Source organism: Bos javanicus, chromosome 1, assembly GCF_032452875.1.
Source record: "Bos javanicus breed banteng chromosome 1, ARS-OSU_banteng_1.0, whole genome shotgun sequence".
Taxonomy (NCBI): domain Eukaryota; kingdom Metazoa; phylum Chordata; class Mammalia; order Artiodactyla; family Bovidae; genus Bos; species Bos javanicus.
The window spans coordinates 128,430,766-128,451,359 of record NC_083868.1 but is presented as its reverse complement, the minus strand read 5'-3'; the positions used below and the strand labels follow the sequence as shown (position 1 = coordinate 128,451,359).

Here is a 20,594-nt window from a genome sequence, read left to right as displayed (position 1 = left end):
TCCATGGCGTGTGGAATATTCCCGGACCAAGGATCAAACCCGTGTCCCCTGCATTGGCAGGTGGATTCTTAATCCCTAGACCATAAGGGAAGCCCTCAGACTGTTTTTAATGACACATGTGACACACATTGAAAATATTTCTGATGGTGAAATGAACTCCACATTTGGCCTCTTCCATTCTCAAACATGAACAGGGACTTTGCCAGAAGTGTGTGGCTTTTCTTCAATATAATAACAATAGTAAGCACTAACATATATATAGTACTTACTTCATGGCAAGCACTGTTAAGTGCTTTGCATGTATTAACTCATTTAATCCTTCCAACAACCAAGAATGCTATGAATAACTGTTACTAATATCATGCCAGTTCATAGATGAGAAAGCAGTCACAGAGAGATAAGTGATTTGCCCAAGGTCACACATGTAGATAATGGAGGATTCCAGTCCAGCCTGTCTGGCTGCAGAGCCAGAGGTTAACCATCCATGCTTGAATGAAGATGTGGAAATGAAGCCCCACCCCCAGCACCTTGTTGATATCAAGCTCTGCCTGGTTCTTCTTATTACAAATGCCTCAGCTGTGCAATGCAGAGGAAACTGAGTTGCTCTGAGGTCAGGAGTTTTCTGACAGGTGGTGGGTCATTTTGCAAGTACTAGGAATAGAATATGGAATCATGATCTGGCTGGCAAATCATGGTAAATGATTTATGGTTGGTAAATGATAAACTTTTTGGTTTCATGACCACTTTAAACATTTCATTGCTAATGACACTTTGGGTTATATCTACTGATATTTACTGTATTCGAAACAAAAATTGAGAAGATTCCAAATGCTAATTTATTAACTTATTTTTTTTAAATCACAATAATAAACTCATTACAGGTTAACATATATAACTGATTTGACCCAAAAAATAAATTTTCCAAAACAAAATTAGTGTGAAGAGTGGTGCTGTGCACATTTTTGCAGTCTCTTCAATGTCTGCTTCAATAGAGGACAGCTAGACCCTCATAACTTCCCTCCCTTCAATCTGTTGTGATATGCTGCATAGGTTAAAGTATGTGAAGAAAAAAATAGGGCCTCACTCAGGTATATAGTTGGAAAAGGGAGGAGTATTTTAATCTTTTCAGATAATCGTAGCTATTCTTCTCTGATACTGCGCCAGAAGGCTGTAAGTAATAGCTTCTTTTGTAAATTATTCTTTATTTTGGCTGCGCTGGGTCTTCGTTGCTGCAAGTCGGCTTTCTCCAGTTGTGGCGTGCAGGGGCACTTTCCAGTTGTGGTGTGTGAGCTTCTCATTGTGGCATCTTCTCTTGTTGTGCCCCCAAGTCTCTAGAGTGCGGGCTCGGTAGTTGTGGTACACGGGCTTTGTTGCTCTGAGGCATGTGAGATCGTCCCAGACCAGGGATCAAACCCATACCCCCTTACATCGACAGGCAGACTCTCAACCACTGGACTACCAAGGAAGTCCCAGTAATAGTTTCTTCTTTTTTTTTCTTCTACATCAATTTTATTTTATTTATTTTTTTAAATTTTATTTTATTTAACTTTACAATATTGTATTGGTTTTGCCATATATCAAAATGAATCTGCCACAGGTAAGAAGAATGGAACTGGAGGAATCAACCTGCCTGACTTCAGGCTCTACTACAAAGCCACGGTCATCAAGACAGTATGGTGCTGGCACAAAGACAGAAATAAAGGTCAATGGAACAAAATAGACAGCCCAGAGATAAATCCACGCACCTATGGATACCTTATCTTTGACAAAGGAGGCAAGAATATACAATGGATTAAAGACAATCTCTTTAACAAGTGATGCTGGGAAAACTGGTCAACCACTTGTAAAAGAATGAAACTAGAGCACTTTCTAACACCATACACAAAAATAAACTCAAAATGGATTAAAGATCTAAACATAAGACCAGAAACTATAAAACTCCTAGAGGACAACATAGGCAAAACACTCTCCGACATACATTACAGCAGGATCCTCTATGACCCACCTCCCAGAATATTGGAAATAAAACCAAAAATAAACAAATGGGACCTAATTAAACTTAAAAACTTCTGCACAACAAAGGAAACTATAAGCAAGGTGAAAAGACAGCCTTCAGAATGGGAGAAAATAATAGCAAATGGAGCAACAAACAACTAATCTCAAAAATATACAAGCAACTCCTGCAGCTCAACTCCAGAAAAATAAACAACCCAATCAAAAAATGGGCCAAAGAACTAAATAGACATTTCTCCAAAGAAGACATACAGATGGCTAACAAACACATGAAAAGATGCTCAACATCACTCATTATCAGAGAAATGCAAATCGAAACCACTATGAGGTACCATTTCATGCCAGTCAGAATGGCTGCGATCTAAAAATCTACAAGTAATAAATGCTGGAGAGGGTGTGGAGAAAAGGGAACCCTCTTACACTGTTGGTGGGAATGCAAACTAGTACAGCCACTATGGAGAACAGTGTGGAGATTCCTTAAAAAAATGGAAATAGAACTGCCTTATGATCCAGCAATCCCACTGCTGGGCATACACACTGAAGAAACCAGAATTGAAAGAGACACGTGTACCCCAATGTTCATCACAGCACTGTTTATAATAGCCAGGACATGGAAGCAACCTAGATGTCCATCAGCAGACGAATGAATAAGAAAGCAGTGGTACATATACACAATGGAGTATTACTCAGCCATTACAAAGAATACATTTGAATCAGTTCTAATGAGGTGGATGAAACTGGAGCCTATTATACAGAGTGAAGTAAGCCAGAAAGAAAAACACCAATACAGTATACTAACACATATATATGGAATTTAGAAAGATGGTAACAATAACCCTGTATACAAGATAGCAAAAGAGACACTGATGTATAGAACAGTCTTTTGGACTCAGTGGGAGAGGGAGAGGGTGGGATGATTTGGGAGAATGGCATTGAAATATGTATAATATCATATATGAAACAAGTCGCCAGTCCAGGTTCGATGCACGATACTGGATGCTTGGGGCTGGTGCACTGGGACGACCCAGAGGGATGGTATGGGGAGGGAGGAGGGAGGAGGGTTCAGGATGGGGAACGCATGTATACCAGTAACAGTTCCTTAAAGTTTAGCTACCATAAAGAATCTGAAATCACATTGATGAACTTATTATATACTGCTGTATTAAAATCCATTGCTCCATTTCACACTTTGAATGAATCTTTTACTCATACATTCTGCATAACAATATGCATTGGTCATTTAGGAGATATTGATTTCAGGCTAAGTAGATCTTTCAAAAGTTGACATATTTCATTATACCCTATCAACATTTACATTCCTTAATACCACTACTCATTTCATCAGAAAAGTATTAAAGCATTGGTAAATTGTCACACTGTCTGTGGCAGACACAGATTTTCCAAAATTGAAGTCTCAAATTTATCACTGGTTAACCACTATGATGAGTTCTTTTCCTTGAAGTGACAGACTTACTTTAAAAGAAAGCCTGCCACACACTCATTTAAATAAACATAGTTTGTCTGTCAGTCATTCTTTTCAAGTAAAAGTAGCATCTCCTATGAAAACATCCTAGTTTAGCTCCCACTCAACTTAAATCACACAGATGCTTTTCCTACCATTCTTTGCTCTACAAAGATGCTTTATGAGTACTTTCCATTTTGTTATGCAGAATATTAAAATACATGTACTCAAGGATTGAGATTTATGAAAATTGGCGATATTTACTGCATCGTTAAAGACATTCTTAAGTGAAATTGGACTTCTTCCTTTATTTTTACAGTTGACTACCTGTCACATAGAATGCAGTCAGGTGCTACTAAGGCATCAGCACTTTTATTCACCATTGCTTTTACACCATCAGTGCAAATATCAACAGGGTAGAAGTCACATAACATCTTAGTGTTAATATGATGGTTTTGATTTGAGGGCCTTGCAGAAAGGTCCTTAGGGACCCAAGGGGTGTACAGATCACACTTTGAAATCCCCTCTCCTAGAACATCATACCCACCCAGTGATAAGCAACATGAAGGACAGAGGGCACAGGATTTACATTCAAAGGGTCTAGAACTCAGTTCTTGATCCACTTCTTACTATTAAAGAGACCTTGGGTCAACCACTTAATCTATCTGAGGCTCCTGTTTTGCACCTGAAAAATGAAATCAACCCAATCTGTTGGTCAAGGGTATTCAAGGGTATGAAGAAAATATATTATAAAAATCAGTTTCATTAATTCATTCATTCATCAATTTCATCTATTTTTTCATTCATTCATTTTCCCTAGAATCTTATGGGAGGAATTAAGAGAGAGTTTTTTTCAAGAGATAACTACACCAATTTCTGCTGATGTGTCATATGGTGTGTTGCGGCAGAGGAAAAGGTATTTGTGAGAAGGAGGGAGGTGATGAGGGGCTGGAGCCACGTGACAACCGCCCCCACGACACTGCAGGGGCTCCTCTACTGATCTGGCCCCTCCAGGGGCTCTCAGTGAAGCAGAATTCAACCACCCTAGGCCCCAGCTAATGCCCCATGCTGCTGGCCCCATTTCACCAGAGTCTATTGCTGATCCCAAGTGCGTGTGCACCTGTGCATTGAATTCCCACACACAGGTCACACACCAACTGTCCCGCCCAGGAAAGCGGATTGGAAAGCAAGATTTTAAAAGTGATATTTTCTATATGGAAGCCATTAGGTCTGATCTTTTAAATACATCATCCTCCTACTACTGTGCTTTATTAGTAATAACAAATTCTGGTGACAGGCCTCACAAAAGATCAAGACAGCCCAATGTGTCACTCACAGAGGTTGGGAACTGCAATTTTAAATATGCTTCTTCCTCAGGACTCTGTCCCAGCACATTCCTGTCTTTCAGTCTCTCTTTCAACTTGCTGTGTTTTTAATTTGCTATTTGATGTGATTCTAAGTAAAGAAAAATTAAAATTTTCAATTATTAGCATAATTTCTACCATTTATCTTTATACTACGCAATGGCAGTTTCAAATGCAAATAGAAGAGCAGTTAACTGCTATGCATCATCTCTGAAAATTACAGAATTTGCATGTCCTAGCTCAGGTATGCATGCGTATTTTATTCTTCACCAGAGCAGTGTAAATGCTACACAAGCAATACTCAACTGTTTTCATTTCACTTCTTCATATGCATATATTCTACCAATGTTCTGTCACCTTTGGCTTGCTGGTATAAGGATGGTATAAAAAGAAAAGGAATAATGGGTGGTTTTATCTTTATCTCTCTGTCATCCTTTTCAGCCTAAGTGATTGGCTACTACAGGGAGGAATATAGTAACAGAGGATATGACAGGGTTCTTTGGTCACTTGTCTTCATTCTGTGTTCAATTTTCATTTAAACAGAAAGGGTAGCCTCATGGAGTTATCAGCTCCCTGCCTAGTGGATTACTCAGTTGTAGACGTCACACGCTCACCTTGCTCTCGCTGAGGTTCCTGAATCTCCTTCTCCACATCATGGGTCCACTAGAATACTCTGCTCATGGCATATCCTGACCACTAGATACGAATGGGGAGCACTGAATAGGGAGCACCTCCATTGCTTAAGAAAGACTCCTTTGTTCCATCAGATTTCATTTACAAAACCCAAGTTCAAAGATAACATTATTAAGAATTTCAGTGTGGCAGCAGCAGAGGTTTCAACCATGCTTAGGGCCCTCTTGAGCACATGGCCCCTGAGTGCCTCTCCGGTTGCAAATCCATGAAGCTGGCCCTGCCCCATTGCCTCTACTCCTGCCACACGGGTCTCTACAGTCCCTCGTCCCTTCCTGCTGAAGGGCACTCCCATGTGTTACCCCCCTGCTTGAAACTCAGTTTACTCTCCTGTGGCCTGAGTGTCTCCCTTTTTCTCTTCCTGTGATCTCAGCTCAGCCATCACATCTATCTTAGACCTCCCTGCCCAGTCTCCCCAGGTCAGGACTCTTAGCACCTCCTTCAATGCACATATCACCATCACCATCCTTCCTGACAGCAGGTGATTATACAATTCCTTAACTTCCTCCTACACTGGACTGCTATCACCCCAGGACTGGGTGGGGTTTGATCATCACTATTTCATCAGTGCTGGGAGCATAGTTCCTAATAAATATTTATGAGCTGGATGAATGGGTGAATAAATGAATGAACGTTTGCAGCCAGAACACAAGAGTCAGATGAAGAGGTGGGATCAATGAGGGTGATGTATTTCACTAGGGTGAATTCTAGTTTTTGTTCAAAGGAGGCTAAGTCCCATCTCAGTCTGAGCTGGTGCAGACTAGGTGAGCATGGCATAGCCCTTGTGAACTTCACTGTCTCTTCTAGGAGGTAATGAGGACTTGAGGATTGGGTATCTTTATGCCCTAAGGGAGGGATCCCCAACCTCTGGGCCACAGACCAGTTGCCTCTTGTCAGATCAGTGGTGACATTGAATTAGAAATGGGGTACACAATAAATGTAATGACTTGAATCATCCTGAAACCGTCCCCCTGACATCCCCAATCTGTGGAAAAATCATCTTCCACAAAATCAATTCCTGGTACCAAAAGCATTGGGGACCACTGCCTTAAGGTATCCAAGTTGTTTTCTTTGTGTCTCCAGGTCCAGCAGTTTCTCAAAAAATACTGGCTCTATGGAGTTGAATTGAGCTGCATTTAGTTCCATGAAAATATGTGGCCCTGAGGTTTACTTTTCTCAGCCTCCCCTGTGTCTGGATCTCCCCTTCCTCCTTTGCCTTTTCCTCCTTCCTCTCCTTTCTTCTGGTTCAGGATTTCTGAGCCTTGAGGACTACTCTAGATGAGATCGAGTGTCTCTAACAGAGCATTGCCCTCATTCGCGTTCAGTTTAATTGGACTTTTCAAAGAGAAAGGATCCAATGAGTCTTAGAATTGTGGCAATAGTTGGGAACTTCAGAGAATACCCTAGAACTAATCTGGGCACATTTACTGCTAGTATTCCCGTAACTGGCATTCATCTTGAGATAGAATCTCAAGGCAGGCATGTCAGAAGTCCATCTCTTCAAGCCCAGCCAATTCAGAGCAGAAATGAAACTTGAGGGTGGGATGAAACCCCTTCTCCCACCTTGAAGGCTGTAGACCTAGTCTTGTCCAAGAGGCAGTGCCGTGACAGAAAGGGAAGCAACCTTCTTGTTAGAGCCTGGCCCACAAACTGTCTGTCTTGTTCATTATTCCATGACTACATTTGAGAAATGGCCAGGAGGGAATGTAGTGAAAATGGAGTGTTCATAATGAAATTGAGGATCGATGAAATAATAAAAAACAAAAGCCTAAAGGTAAAATTGGTATTGATTGGCCATCTCAGAAAACATTGTTAGTAAGAGATCAGCGCATGCTTCCTCTATGTAAAATGGGGGCTTTCTCTCCTGAGCGAGGCTTGAACAGGGTTTTAGAATGTTACCAGAAGCAATTCCTGCGGTGGTCCTCTGAGAAGGCTGCTTGGAGATGGTGCAGTGAAGCAGAAAGGGTGTGGAGTTAGGACTCAGCCATATCCGGGGTTTATACCAACTTTCACTCTGTGACCTTGAGCAAGCAATAACTTCTCTGATCCTTTTTGTTGTTAATTTGTACTAATTGGTATAAAATGTCTGCCTTGCAGGTTTATTGGGATGATTAAAGCAGATCACCTGGGTGGGGGTACAAAGCTGGATGCCTGGGCAGAGCAGACATGCAATCATGTTATCCCTTCTTCTCATGGTGTCTGTTCTTTGGAGCAGCTGGGCAGGTGCCTGGTCACTCTGAATGTGAGGACCCCATTAAAATATATACAGTAGGCACCTCACCCTGGTCCCAGCAGTGCAGCTGGGACAATGTCAGACCAGGATTGGGGCATGCCAGGTAGATGCTCTCCCTGCAACATCATCTCCTGGTGCTGTTACTGATGACACAGTTGAAACCCAGTGAGTCAACATAATTTGACTAAATCAGCTAGAAAGTAGCAAACCTGGAACATGACTCAGGCCCTTGGGCTCAAGCCTACATTTTATTCACCAGCAGCCTGGACCCCTTGATGCCCATGTCACATGATGCTCACCCAGCTCTTTGCACTATGAATGGTCCTTCTGGATATCTACATATTGTCTCCCCAACAAGTCTATAAGTTCCCTCAACACAGGAAGAGAATGTGTCTCAAACCTTTAGTACTTTCCAGAACACTTACTACGGGGCTCAGAGTCAGGGTTCAAGAAGTCAATATTTGCCAGTTGAGGTAAAGAAGATATTTTCGTTGCTTTATCGTTTTAATGCAGAGAAAAAGGTATAATAACACATGAACCCAGCTGGGGGAGAGAAATGCATTCATTTTACAGTATAGTCAGTTCTTTAAGAAGGTGGTTTCTCAGGCTCCATGGGAATTCTGAAATTCACATAGACTCACCTCCACTGTTTGGAGAGAAGATGGCAAGCTCAGAGTGGTGTCCGTCCCAGTCCCCACAGAGAAGTAGTGGGTGAGAGACGTGAAGGGGGTTGCAGGAATGTGGGGTGCTTAAACCAGGAGTAAAGGGCAGAGCAGAGCAGTGCTGCTCACACCGACTGAGCAAACAGGTCACCTGGGGACCCTAATTAAGTTAGCAGAGGCAAACTGTTGTATATAGGATAGATAAAAAAACAAGGTCCTACTATAGCACAGGGAATGATATTCAATATGCTATGATAAACTGTAATGCAGAAGAATATAAAAAAGAATGTATATACATATATACGTATGTATAACTAAGTCACTTGGCTATACAGCAGAAATTAACACAATATTATAACTCAACTATACTTAAAAAAAAAGATATAATGGACATACTAAAAAATAAATAAATAAAAAAGATGTAGCTCCTGACTCCAGAGGTCCAGGGTCCAGGTCCTAGGAGCCTGTAATTCTAACAAGCTCCCCAGGGATGCCCAGGTCACTGCTTCACAGAGCACACTTTCAAGAATCGAGGATGTTGTCACAGAACAAAAGACAGTGAAAGCTTTGGCCTTTTTCTCCTTTCCTGTGTAGTCATTTGTCTTTTGACTGTGGTCAAATTCCTTAATCTCATTCTGGGCAGAGGGCAGGCGAGAAACCTGCCAGGAAAACTGGCAAACTGGGATGAACAGCCAGCTCCCCTGCGTGATGACCGCCCTCCCCACCCCCTTGCTTTTTCTGCCAGCTGCACTGGATGGGGGACATTCCGGTGTTACCACTGGCTCCCTAAAGGCTGCTTCCAGCTTGACAATTATCTGCGTGGAGGGAAATGGCCTAGGGCTTTTGGGTTTGCAAGTCTGGTCCAGTCGAAGCTCTGTGTGCAGTCTGGCTGTTCTTAAGACGCTTTCTGTCTCCTTCTGTCCTCCTGCAGGAGAAATCTGTGCATTCAAGATACATGGCCAGGAGTTGCCCTTTGAGGCTGTGGTACTCAACAAGACATCTGGAGAAGGCCGGCTCCGTGCCAAGAGCCCCATTGACTGTGAGCTGCAGAAGGAGTACACGTTCATCATCCAGGCCTATGACTGTGGCACGGGGCCCCGGGAGACAGCCTGGAAGAAATCTCACAAGTGAGTGACCTGATGGAGCTGACTGCTGCCCTCCCCTGCCTGACTGTCTGTTTCGATACGCATGCGTATCACTCCTTGAAGCTGCAGCCTGCCAGACCGCTGGCTAGGTCCACAGGCCCCTGCAGGCATCAGCATGGGTCACTTTCTACCCCTCTGCTTCACGTGCAGATACTCTGACTTTACTATCAGGACTGAGGTCAGTTGTCACTTCCTCTAGGAAGCTTTCTATGATCCAACCCATCCCTGCAGAACGAGTTGGAACCTTTCCCTGGATTTCTGCCAGGCCGTATGCTTCTGTCAGTCAGCGCCTTTCATTTAGGGGTTATAGAGTGTAAAAGTGGTAGTCGCTCAGTTGTGTCCAACTCTTTGCAACCCCGTGGACTGTAGCCCACCAGGCTCCTCTGTCCATGAAATTCTCCAGGCAAGAATACTGGAGTGCATTGCTATTTCATTCTCCAGGATATCTTCCTGACCCAGGGATTGAACCCTGGCCTCCTGCATTACAGGCAGATTCTTTACCATCTGAGCCACCAAGGAAGCCTCATTTGGGGTTATAACTCTCTCAAATTGGGTCAGAGTAAGAGTGGCTCAATACTTTGGCCACCTGATGCGAAGAACTGACTCATTGGAAAAGACTCTGATTCTGGGAAAGATTGAAGGCAGGAGGAGAAGGGGACAATAGGGGATGAGATGGTTGGATGGCATCACCGACTTGATGAACATGAGTCTGAGCAAGATATGGGAGTTGGTGATGGACAGGGAAGCCTGGCGTGCTACAGTCCATGGGGTCACAAAGAGTCGGATGCGACTGAACTGACCTGAACTGAAGGGTGGCTCAATGAATGGACAAATGAGCCAGAGAGATGCAGGGATTCCTAACCTCCAGGATCTAATGCCTGGTGATCTGAGGTGGAGCTGATGTAATAATAATAGAAATAAAGTGCACAATAAGTGTAATGTGATTGAATCATCTTGAAACCATCCCCTCCCCACCCCCATGGACCCACCCCCCGGTCCATGGAAAAACTATCTCCCACGAAATTGGTCCCTGGTGCCAAAAAGCTTGGAGACCACTGAATTCTAGAGGAAATGCGTTGCCTAAAGCTGGGTAACAAGGAAGGTCAAAGAAGCTGGGTGGGGGGTATCTCTCTGGGGTGAATTCATCTCAAAGGATTGGGGCAGGACAGGCAGAGGCATCTCAGTGGACGGGGGGACAGGGCCCTCAGACAACAGCCAACCCAGTTGTCATGATTTCTCCACTCTCGTGGCCTTGGGGCCTGAATCAGTACCCATGGGAAGTGCAGGAGTCTGGTGCAATTCTTTCATTACTGGCCTCTCTTCCTTTCCTGTGTGTTGTCCTAGGGCCGTGGTCCATATCCAGGTGAAGGACGTCAATGAGTTTGCTCCCACCTTCAAAGAGCCGGCCTACAAGGCTATCGTGACGGAGGGCAAGATCTATGACAGCATCCTGCAAGTGGAGGCCATCGACGAAGACTGCTCCCCCCAGTACAGCCAGATTTGCAACTATGAAATCGTCACGACTGATGTGCCTTTTGCCATCGACAGGAATGGTGAGTGTCCTTAGAGAACCCCGGTGGATGGGAGCAGGGAACAGCTCCACCCCCCCACCCCTCTGAAAGGTCAAGTTCAGGCTCTGAATGTACTTGGCCAAGTGATGCCTCCCTGCCACCCCTGATCTAGGCTCTGTACCCAGAACTTGGGTACATTCCCTGCACTAGAAGGGATGACTTCACATAATTAGCAGCCCAGTCAGGTCTAAAGTAAAAGTGTTAGTCACTCAGTTGTGTCTGACTCTTTGCGACCCAATGGACTGTAGCCTACCAGGCTCCTCTATCCATGGAATTCTCCAGGTAAGAGTACTGGAGTGGGTTCCCATTCCCTTCTCCAAAACACCCCAAGATCCCTTGTAAACCTCTTTAGTGAAGAGTCTATCGAACTCATGATGCTGTGTATCTGGATGCCGAAGACAGGTTGGTTTTCTGGTAGAATTTTCCTGCTGTCATTCAAGCGTGAGCCATACCATCAACTCAGCCACATCTTAGTTTCCTGTATAACAAACTGTAACATCACTTCTGCACCAAAACCGTCTGTTCCCAAAGAGATACTAAAAGAACAGGTGGAGATTTTGGAAACACCTTCTAAGCTGTAGATTTTCTAAACTATAGGAATCTTTAAAGCTCTTGCCAATTTTGTTTGGTTTTTGATTTGTTTCTTAATTTTTATTATAGTTGCTTTACAATGTTGTGTTAGTTTCTGCTGTACAGCAAAGTGAGTCCCCTGCACATATACATATATCCCCTCTTTTTTGGATTTCCTTCCCATTTAGGTCAGAGCATTGAGTAGAGTTCCCTGTGCTATACATAGGCTCTAATGAGTTATCTGTTTTACACATAGTGGTGTATATATGTCAATCCCAATCTCCCAGTTCATCCCACCCTCCCTTCCCCTCTTGGTATCCATACACTTGTTCTCTGCATTTGTGCCTCTATTTCTGTTTTGCAAATGGTTCATCTGTGTCATTTTTCCAGGTTCCACATATATGAATTAATATGCAGTATTTGTTTTTCTCTTTCTGACTTGCTTCACTCTGTATAACAGTCTCTAGGTCCATCCATGTCTTTGCAAACAGCACAGTTCCATCACTTTTGTGGTTGAGTAATATTCCATTGTATATATGTGCCACATCATCTTTATCCATTCTTGCCAATGTTCTTTTAGAATTTCTCCCCTAATTGGAATGAGGAATGAAAGACCCGTCCCACTATACCCCAATCTCAAATTAAACTTAGAAAGCCATTTGGATATTTCCCCATCAGCATTATTTTTAAAACTCTTTCCAGTATAAACACCAAAAGCAGAGGCCCAGGCAGCTCAGCCCATTTCAACTCTCAATAATTTGATATTAATCAAATGATAATTATTTGCCAACTACGTTGTTTCATTATTAGCATGAGTGTGTGGTCATATGTATATTATCCTTATTTTATTTTAAACAAGATTTAACTGCTCAAAGACGTAAACTTTGTATAACCTGAGGTTCATCCACTCTGTCAATGTTTATTAAGTGCCAGGCACAGTCTGGAAACTGGGAATAGAGAGAGAAGGGAAGTCATAGCATAAGCGGGCCTGTCCACATGGAGCTTACCATCTAGCAAAATTAAAAAAAAAAAAAAATTGAAAGGCAGCATCAAGGATGAAGGTGGTGCACAAAGCGTGCCCTGAACCAGACCCAGGGGTGGGCAGTGACTCAGCCATGAGCCTCCTGGTAGCCAGTGCCTAGAGGGAAATACCATCAGTCACCTGCTTGCAAATCTTCAGCGCTTCCCAGGCTTCCTGATGTTGAGACCAGGGAGAAACATACCCTGTAACAGAGTGCTCTGCATCCTGGGAATTGTTACAGATTCCCTCATCCTTGGCATCCAGGAGTTTATCATCTGTCTCAAAAGATGAAACCAATATTCATAAAGCAGATAACGTGATAATAGAGACATTTCCTTATAAGATGCTCAAACACATGGCAAGTGTCAGTCACACACCTGGGCATCACTCACTAGAGGTTAATTCTGTGGGACACAAAATCAGTGCATGAGGAAGTAAAGGAGAAAATACTGTACTGTAATTAAAGTTTGGCTCAGGATTAAGAAGCAGGTAATTTCATTTGTAGAGCCTGCCAGAACTGCTCTGGATAGCTTTTCCTACAAGGCCCTGTGACGTAGCTGATCTGTCCCCACCACACACACACACACAGGCACTCACACCCCACTGTATAAAATATAGAGTAATGCTTTGTATTTTTCCGGTCTCCAATGGTCAGCTGTGAAGTCTATGACTCTGAGAGCTCTGGAACTGGGGGAGTGACAAGTCCTTGCTATAGAGCTGGACTGGATGGGGGGAGGGCATCCAGAACTAGTGGTCAAACTGCCCTTGGCCTCCTGCCTTAGTTCTGGAGAGCCACAGCCCTGGGAGAGAGGAGATGCTAATTCCTTTATCAGAAGGTAAACTGCCCCAGCCATGAAGATAATTACTCACCTTGATGAGCCATTTTACTAACATATGCCAATTTATTTCCCTGGCTGTCTCATTAAAAGTGAGTAATGGTCCTTCGCCAGGCCTCTGCCTCCAACGTTGGTTTACAGCCTGAGATGTAGAGGAGAGCGGGCACTCCCAGGGATTGTGGGCCCTTGACGGCAAGGTTTACAAAAGCAGTTCTCCAGTAATGAAGACAGGACCTCAGGGCAGACACAGAAGCAGCTCCCATTCTAATGAGCTTTCCAGTTGGCCCTTATCCATCACTTCTCCCAGCGACCTTCCCAGCTCCTTGAAGAAGTTCTTCACATGCACATTAGAAAAAGTACTGCTGAGTTGGGGTCCACTTATTCAGGCCCCAGGCCTTTAGGGAGATTGGCTCCAGGGCCCTTCCACCTGCCATACTCTTTGCTTGTGGGGGAAAGAAGGGAAACAGGGCATCAGGGAGGATAGATGACATGGAAGTGATTTGACCTGTCTGAACGCAAGAATCAACCTCTTCCAACCAGGGGTCCTTGGCCTCCCTTCCCTTGAATTCCTCCCCTGAGATATCATGGCGATAGCAGTGAGGCCTCGAGGAGAGGCAGTGCCTGTGGATGAAGTTAACAGGGTACCCAGCATAGAGTGTTCCATTCATGACACCATGATTATCAGATACTTGCCTGGGTGACTAGGACATGAAGGTTACTCACTCCCCATGGATTTTCAAGCTGAAATTATGAGCATGTAACTAAGTTTGTGGCATTGCCACCTCTTGGGATATTCTGGATCCATTTCAGATGGCTTCCAGTCCCCTGTATCTTTCTAGCACTTGGCTAGTCTCTCTCAGATTGCTAGGTTGTAGATCCTCACTTTCGTTGAACTGATGGAAAAACTGATTCCTAAAGAGTAAAGAGTTGGCAGAGTGGGGACTGCAGCCAGGTCCCCTGAATGTTTATCCCAAAGCTTTTTCACCAGTGATATTACCACTGTCCTCAGTGATATTTGACAGGAATGTATGACAATGGTATTTAAGTTCAAAAATACAAAGTTTCGTCTTAATCCTCTGCCCACCACTGTGAGAGAGAGGGAAAGAAGGAGATCCTTGATGAATTACTTAAACTTGATGTCAGATTTTCATTGTAAAATGGGAATTAAATACTGTGCCTAAGGGACTTCCCTGGTGGTCTACTTATTAAGAATCAGCCTTCCAGTGCCAGAGACATGGTTCAATCCCTGCTCAGGGAACTAAGATCCCACATATTGTGGGGCAGCTAATCCTGCATAGTGCAACTGGAGAAGCCCACATTAGCCACAAATAGAGAAAACCCGAGCACCACAGTGAAGACCCAGTGCAGCTGAAATAGACAAATAAATACTGTGCCTGTGTGAGAGGGCGGATCTCACAAGGCACTCCTCAGACTGTCGGCACAGAGCAAGCACTCAACCAGGAGTGGGGATGACCGCACAGGGAGGTGCGGGGGCTCACCAGGACACCCGCCTCCATTCAGCAGGCTTTCGTACCCTCCAAGCAGTGGTTGGTTTCACACAGCCTCTGCTGAGCCCTCCGCAGGCTGCCCTGGAGAGTCAGGGCCCTTGGCTACCTAAGAGTGAGGTGTGAGCCCAAGTCTGCTTATCTCCAAGTACGTGAACATACTTCCCTTCCACCTGAATAGAAGAGGAACTGCTCGCCCCTGGTGGGAAACTGGGCAGCATAGAAAAGTATGAAGAAGTCACTTTTGTAATCCCACCAAAGAGAACTACCACTGACATTTTGCTAGCACTTTTTCCATGAAGTTTTGAAACAAAAGTAAGGCCACACTTTCCCTTTTTCACTTATCATTTAATTGTATAGATTTTTTCCATCCGTAAAACAGTTCATAGTTAATACTTTACTGTAAAGAGCAGTCCATCTAAGCAGAGATTCAGGCTTAGCTTGTCTCCTGATGATTGGGCATCCAGTTTCTTTACTCTTTTTCAATGTTTTAATAATAAATAATGCTTAGATGAACATATTTGTTGGTTTGCAATTTGTATCGTTTTCCTGGAGTCAGTTTTTATATGTGAAATGACTTGGCCAAAAGGTATGAGCAGTTGCAAAGTGACCAACCTATGTGGCTTTCCAAAACGGCTGCTCCAATTTAAATTCCGGCAGAAGGAGGGTGTAGGTCAATGCACTTGTCTCATTGCATCCACCGCCCCAGCTGAGTTTTCAAAAAATACTTTCACTGTGACACATGGTAGATACTGATAGTTCTTTGAGAGTTAGCTTCCCAGGCTCATTTGGAACAGAGAAATACAGAGATCAGTGCTCACCTGGGGTAGCTGTGGACTCAAGTCTCCTGAGAAGATGCCACTAGGAGAATCATTAACCAGTTGGGAGAATAACAACAATTGTCACAAAAGCAAAAGTGGCGGGGTCCAGCCCCGGCTGATCCAGGGTATTCGAAGGAGAGACTGCGTAGGTGAAGATAAGGAAACAATTGCTTAATTAAATGTTAATTAAGGATATAAAGAGTAATAGAATGAGGATAGCTCAGTGAGGAAATACAGTGGAGAAAAGAGGCTGAATAATTCAGCCAGAAGGTAAGAGAAAGAACGACATGGTGAGACCAAGTTTCGGTGAACAAGGCCCGCACTTTATTTTCCAAAGTAGTTTTTATACCTTAAGTTATGCATAGAGGATAATGGGGGAAGGGGTAGAGTCAGGCAGCAAGCCAGGCTTTCTTCCTGCAAACTTATCATATGCAAAAGCTTAGGTGATTTGCATCATCTTCTGGCCCGGAGGCCTGTTAACATTTTAAGACCCTTTCTTCAGAAAACTTATTTTTCTCTAAAGGTGATAAGTCAAGCGCCACCCTCCAAAAGCATTAGATAAAGTTGCATTCGTACAGAGCAAAGGTGTGGTGGGCTATAACAAGAAAAAGAATTAACTCAAGGGTCCCAGGTTACAAACATTAAAGCTACTATTTACACCAATTATATTAATCAATACACTGCCAGGGACACAGCAGGTAAGGGATATGGAAACTTAGCAGCAAACATTGGCCCAACAAGTGAAAATCCCTTCACCAATACAATTTCTAATCAATCTTTTAACTGCTCAAAGGAATCTGTATTTAGACAGTTTAGAACATCTCCTGCCTCTCACAGTTGGGAGGCTCTGAACAATCACATGTGGCCAGAAAAACCTATTCAGGCAGGCTAGAGGATTTCCAAAGGAGTTTGTAGGTTGAAACACTGTCACACCCAGGAATTATTAACTGGAGCTGTAAGCTAACTCTTTTTTCAGAGAGAGGTAGTGGGGGACAGCCCCCCCGTAAAGTCAGAGGTGTAGGTGAAAGCACAAAGCAGAAAGTAGGCAGACTCTGGTTTTGGGGGTAGATGGGGGACTCCTGAGGCTCGATCCCGCCTTTGCGTGTGCCGAGCCTCCTTCCTCATGACCTTTGTCATGGGCGGAGTTCCTCACGCTGGCTCCCGGCAGTGATAGAATTCCAGTTGAGCTATTCCAGATCCTGAAAGATGATGCTGTGGAAAGTGCTGCACTCAATATGCAATATGCAATATGCACTCAATATGCAATATGCTGGCTCCCGTCACAAAAGGATGGTTTTTTGTGATCTTTAAAAAAAATGTTTTTTAAAGTGTGACTTAGCCAAATACAACCCTTCCCCCACAACCATCAGCAACATTATTATACTCTCATGTTTACCTAATGCTCCAAATCCTATCCTCTGAAACCCATTCTCCCTTGTGTGAAACTGGTGGTGGTGGAGAAAGCAAGTTAGTTTCTCAGACAGTTTCATTAAGACTTCTTACTCAAGTGGAGCTGTGGTAAATTGAGCCAAAGATTGCGGTCTTGAGTGTTTCTTTTTCTCCCACAATCAATAGTGTTGCTCTGCTGAATGTCACACGGCCTGTAAACCCTGAGCCTTCCCCTTCTACGAGGTGTATCTTTTGAGAGCCATTTAACTTTAGAGAAAGAGAAAGATAAAACTTTTTGTTCAAAATTCAATTTGATATTGCTGAAGCATATTCTCATGGTCCTATTACAGCGCTTCCACCTGGCAGAAGGACTCCCTTGTGATGGCTATAACCATGAACTAGTTTGTTAACAGAAGCCACAGAGAATATTACCAACCCCACACTGAGCCCTTTCACACATGCGCGGGGCCCCGAGCTGAGACTGAAATATATAGCTGAGTCACACAGTCATAGACAACAGACTAGTAGTTGCCGGGGCGGGGGGGGGGGGGGAGGGAAGGACTGGGAGTTCCGGATGAGCAGATGCAAACTAGTACATGTAGGGTGGATTAACAACACAGTCCTAGTGTATAGCACGGGGAACTATATTCAATATCCTGTGATAAGCCAAAATGGAAAAGAACATGCAAAAGAATATGTATGTATAACCAAGTCACTTTGCTGTACGGCAGAAATTCACACAACATTGCAAATCAACTATACTTTAATAATTTTTAAAAAAAATTCAACAAAGCTGCACAGAAATTGTATACCTGAGTCAGTGATTCCATGTTTGTGTATTTGCTTGTTGATTTGTTTTTTAATTTCCATCTTCTTGATTTTGCTTCTAGCAAAAGATGATGATATCATTTGAGTTCTAATTTGCTGTCAACTCTAATTTTCACTGGAAAAGAAAAGCCAGAATGAAATTATTCTTCTGAAAGGAAGACTTTAATCTTGGAATCAAACAGTTAAAATAATTAAATGCGCATCAGGCCTTGATTCATTTTTGAAACCATAATTGTATTTCAGCAAAAATAGTCAAATAAAAGTTTGCTCATTAATTGTCAAATATTTCTGAACCATTGTATCAAACCCACGGGAACAAAAACACACAAATGGCTCAGAAACAATATCTGATCTCTCTTGGAGAAGAAAAATGTCTTTGCCACCGGGGCAAGGAATCTATTATTCTGTGTCGCTTTCAGAAGAGAGGTCACACGTCTTCTCTTATTGATTTTACTTCTTATTTGGTAGCAAAATAATGTGAGAAGAGGCAGTGCATGTTCCTGGCGAAGAGCCCAGATGTTAAAAAAAAAATGCATGTTGAGAAGTTTCTGAATTCCATCTTTTTCCCAGAGATTTCCTGTAACGTGAGCACACAACACCCTGTATCAGGGACATAGCCACATGGGTGCAGTTTAGGGTGGTATTCTGACAACCCCGTACTTAATACAACCACTTGGATTCCAGACGTGTGCACAGAATTCCCTGCCAGTTCTGTCCCAAATCTGGAGTGGCTCCAGCCAGCTGTTCCTAGGACTCTGCCACTAAGGATCAAGCAGGCCACATGTGGAAGCCACGCTCCCTACGTGCCCTAGCTTTTATAAAGAGATAAGAAAAGGGGACGTTTTATTCTGGTGAAGGCTGGAGGAGGGCAGAAGGGATTTTGAAGAACTGCAACTTGGTTCACTTGATCTGAAATTATTTTCAATGTCCCTGTGTCCTCAGGCAACGTCAGAAACACGGAGAAGCTGAGCTATGACAAGCAGCACCAGTACGAGATCTTGGTAACCACCTATGACTGTGGACAGAAGCCCGCAGCCCAGGACACCCTGGTGCAGGTGGACGTGAAGCCAGTTTGCAAGCCTGGCTGGCAAGGTGGGCCTGCTCTTGTCAGACTTGTCGGCTGAAGGCAGCTGGGCCGTGTGTCTCGGAGGGGCTGCACCTGCCTTCTGATCATCACAATGTATCACTAGAGGAGTTTGTAAAGCACAGGCACTCTGCTGTGAGAAATGGAGTAGCCTATTTGTTCTCACAACTCCTGGGTGATATATTGCCCCCACTGTACAGCTCAGAATGTCCAAGTCAACTCATCTAACTCATGTGCCCAGTTTGTCCAGGGTGCCCTTTCTCAAGTCTTATGACATCTTCCAATCAATAGTAATTATCCCACAGTGCTCAGGAGAAAGTGCCGGAAAACCTACATGCTGCTAGTGCGTTTCAAGTTTTGATCATTGCTCAGCACCCGGGGAAGGTTGTGTGTTCCTTGGGCTTGCACGGAGGGCATACAGGCAGAGGTTGGAGAGCCAGAATACAGCCTCTGCGTTAGCAGGTTTCTAAACTATTGGCTCTGACAGTGGAGAAACAATGGCCTTAGATGGATGTGGATTTTTGTTTACCTCTTTTAGGATGCAAAGATAGAAGGTTCAGCTTACTCTTAGGTGATGGAGATATAGCAATGAACTAAGGAGAAATAAGCTTCCCTAGTGGCTCAGACGGTAAAGCGTCTGTCTGCAGTGCAGGAGACCTGGGTTTGATCCCTGGGTTGGGAAGATCCCCTGGAAAAGGAAATGGCAGCCCACTCCAGTATTCTTGCCTGGAAAATCCCATGGACCTCGGAGCCCGGTAGGCTACCATCCATGGGATCACAAAGAGTCGGACACGACTGAGCGACTTCACTTTCACTTTCACTTTCAAGGAGAAATAAGGATGCGAAGGCCAGTGCAGAGAAGGAGCTCACAGAGGACTGAACAGTGTATGGGGTAACAAGAGTTCTAGTGGTAACATCAGTAGTTCTGCTGGCTGGGCAGGGATGCTGGAGTCATCTCTGTGCTGCCATTTGGTTGCTGCTGCTGCTGCAGCTTCTGCTTACTGATAACTCATGGTGTTCCATGGACTTCTCTGCCTCATGGCCTTTGTCTGTTGCCTTCCCTTCATATGTCTTTAAAGCCCCTGTTAAAGCTTTCATTGTTCAGCTTCCTGGTCCCATCAGTTAGTCAGTTCAGTCACTCAGTCATGTCTGACTCTTTGCAACCTCATGGACTGCAGCACACCAGGCTTCCCTGTCCATCACCATCTCCCGGAGCTTACTCAAACGTCACCGTCCATCGAGTCAGTGATGCCATCCAACCATCTCATCCTCTGTCAGCCTCTTCTCCTCCCACTTTCAATCTTTCCCAGCATCAGGGTCTTTTGCAATGAGTCAGTTCTTCACATCAAGTGGCCAGAGTATTGGAGTTTCAGCTTCAGTACCAGTAATTCCAATGAATA

At 43.9% G+C, this 20,594-nt stretch overlaps 1 protein-coding gene and 1 long non-coding RNA gene across 4 annotated transcripts in view; one reads left to right on the top strand and one right to left on the bottom strand.

The window, feature by feature from the left end:
- The window catches only part of CLSTN2 (calsyntenin 2), a 753,689-nt gene that overhangs the window by 548,369 nt on the left and 184,726 nt on the right, over positions 1 to 20,594 (top strand). For both annotated transcript variants that reach the window (XM_061420328.1, XM_061420320.1), the window contains exons 3-5: positions 9,356 to 9,551; positions 10,914 to 11,122; positions 19,053 to 19,202. In XM_061420328.1, coding sequence (XP_061276312.1) covers positions 9,356 to 9,551; positions 10,914 to 11,122; positions 19,053 to 19,202 — 555 coding nt within the window. The remainder of the gene's footprint in view (positions 1 to 9,355; positions 9,552 to 10,913; positions 11,123 to 19,052; positions 19,203 to 20,594) is intronic.
- The window catches only part of LOC133249614 (uncharacterized), a 76,621-nt gene that overhangs the window by 26,130 nt on the left and 29,897 nt on the right, over positions 1 to 20,594 (bottom strand). Inside the window, exons 3-5 of one of the 2 annotated variants that reach the window (XR_009737033.1) lie at positions 18,095 to 18,225; positions 13,602 to 14,009; positions 12,024 to 13,006 (exon numbers count right to left, since the gene is read on the bottom strand). This is a non-coding gene — a long non-coding RNA (uncharacterized LOC133249614). Of the gene's footprint in view, positions 1 to 12,023; positions 13,007 to 13,601; positions 14,010 to 18,094; positions 18,226 to 20,594 lie in introns of those variants that run through there. The other variant, XR_009737035.1, reaches the window with a different exon arrangement.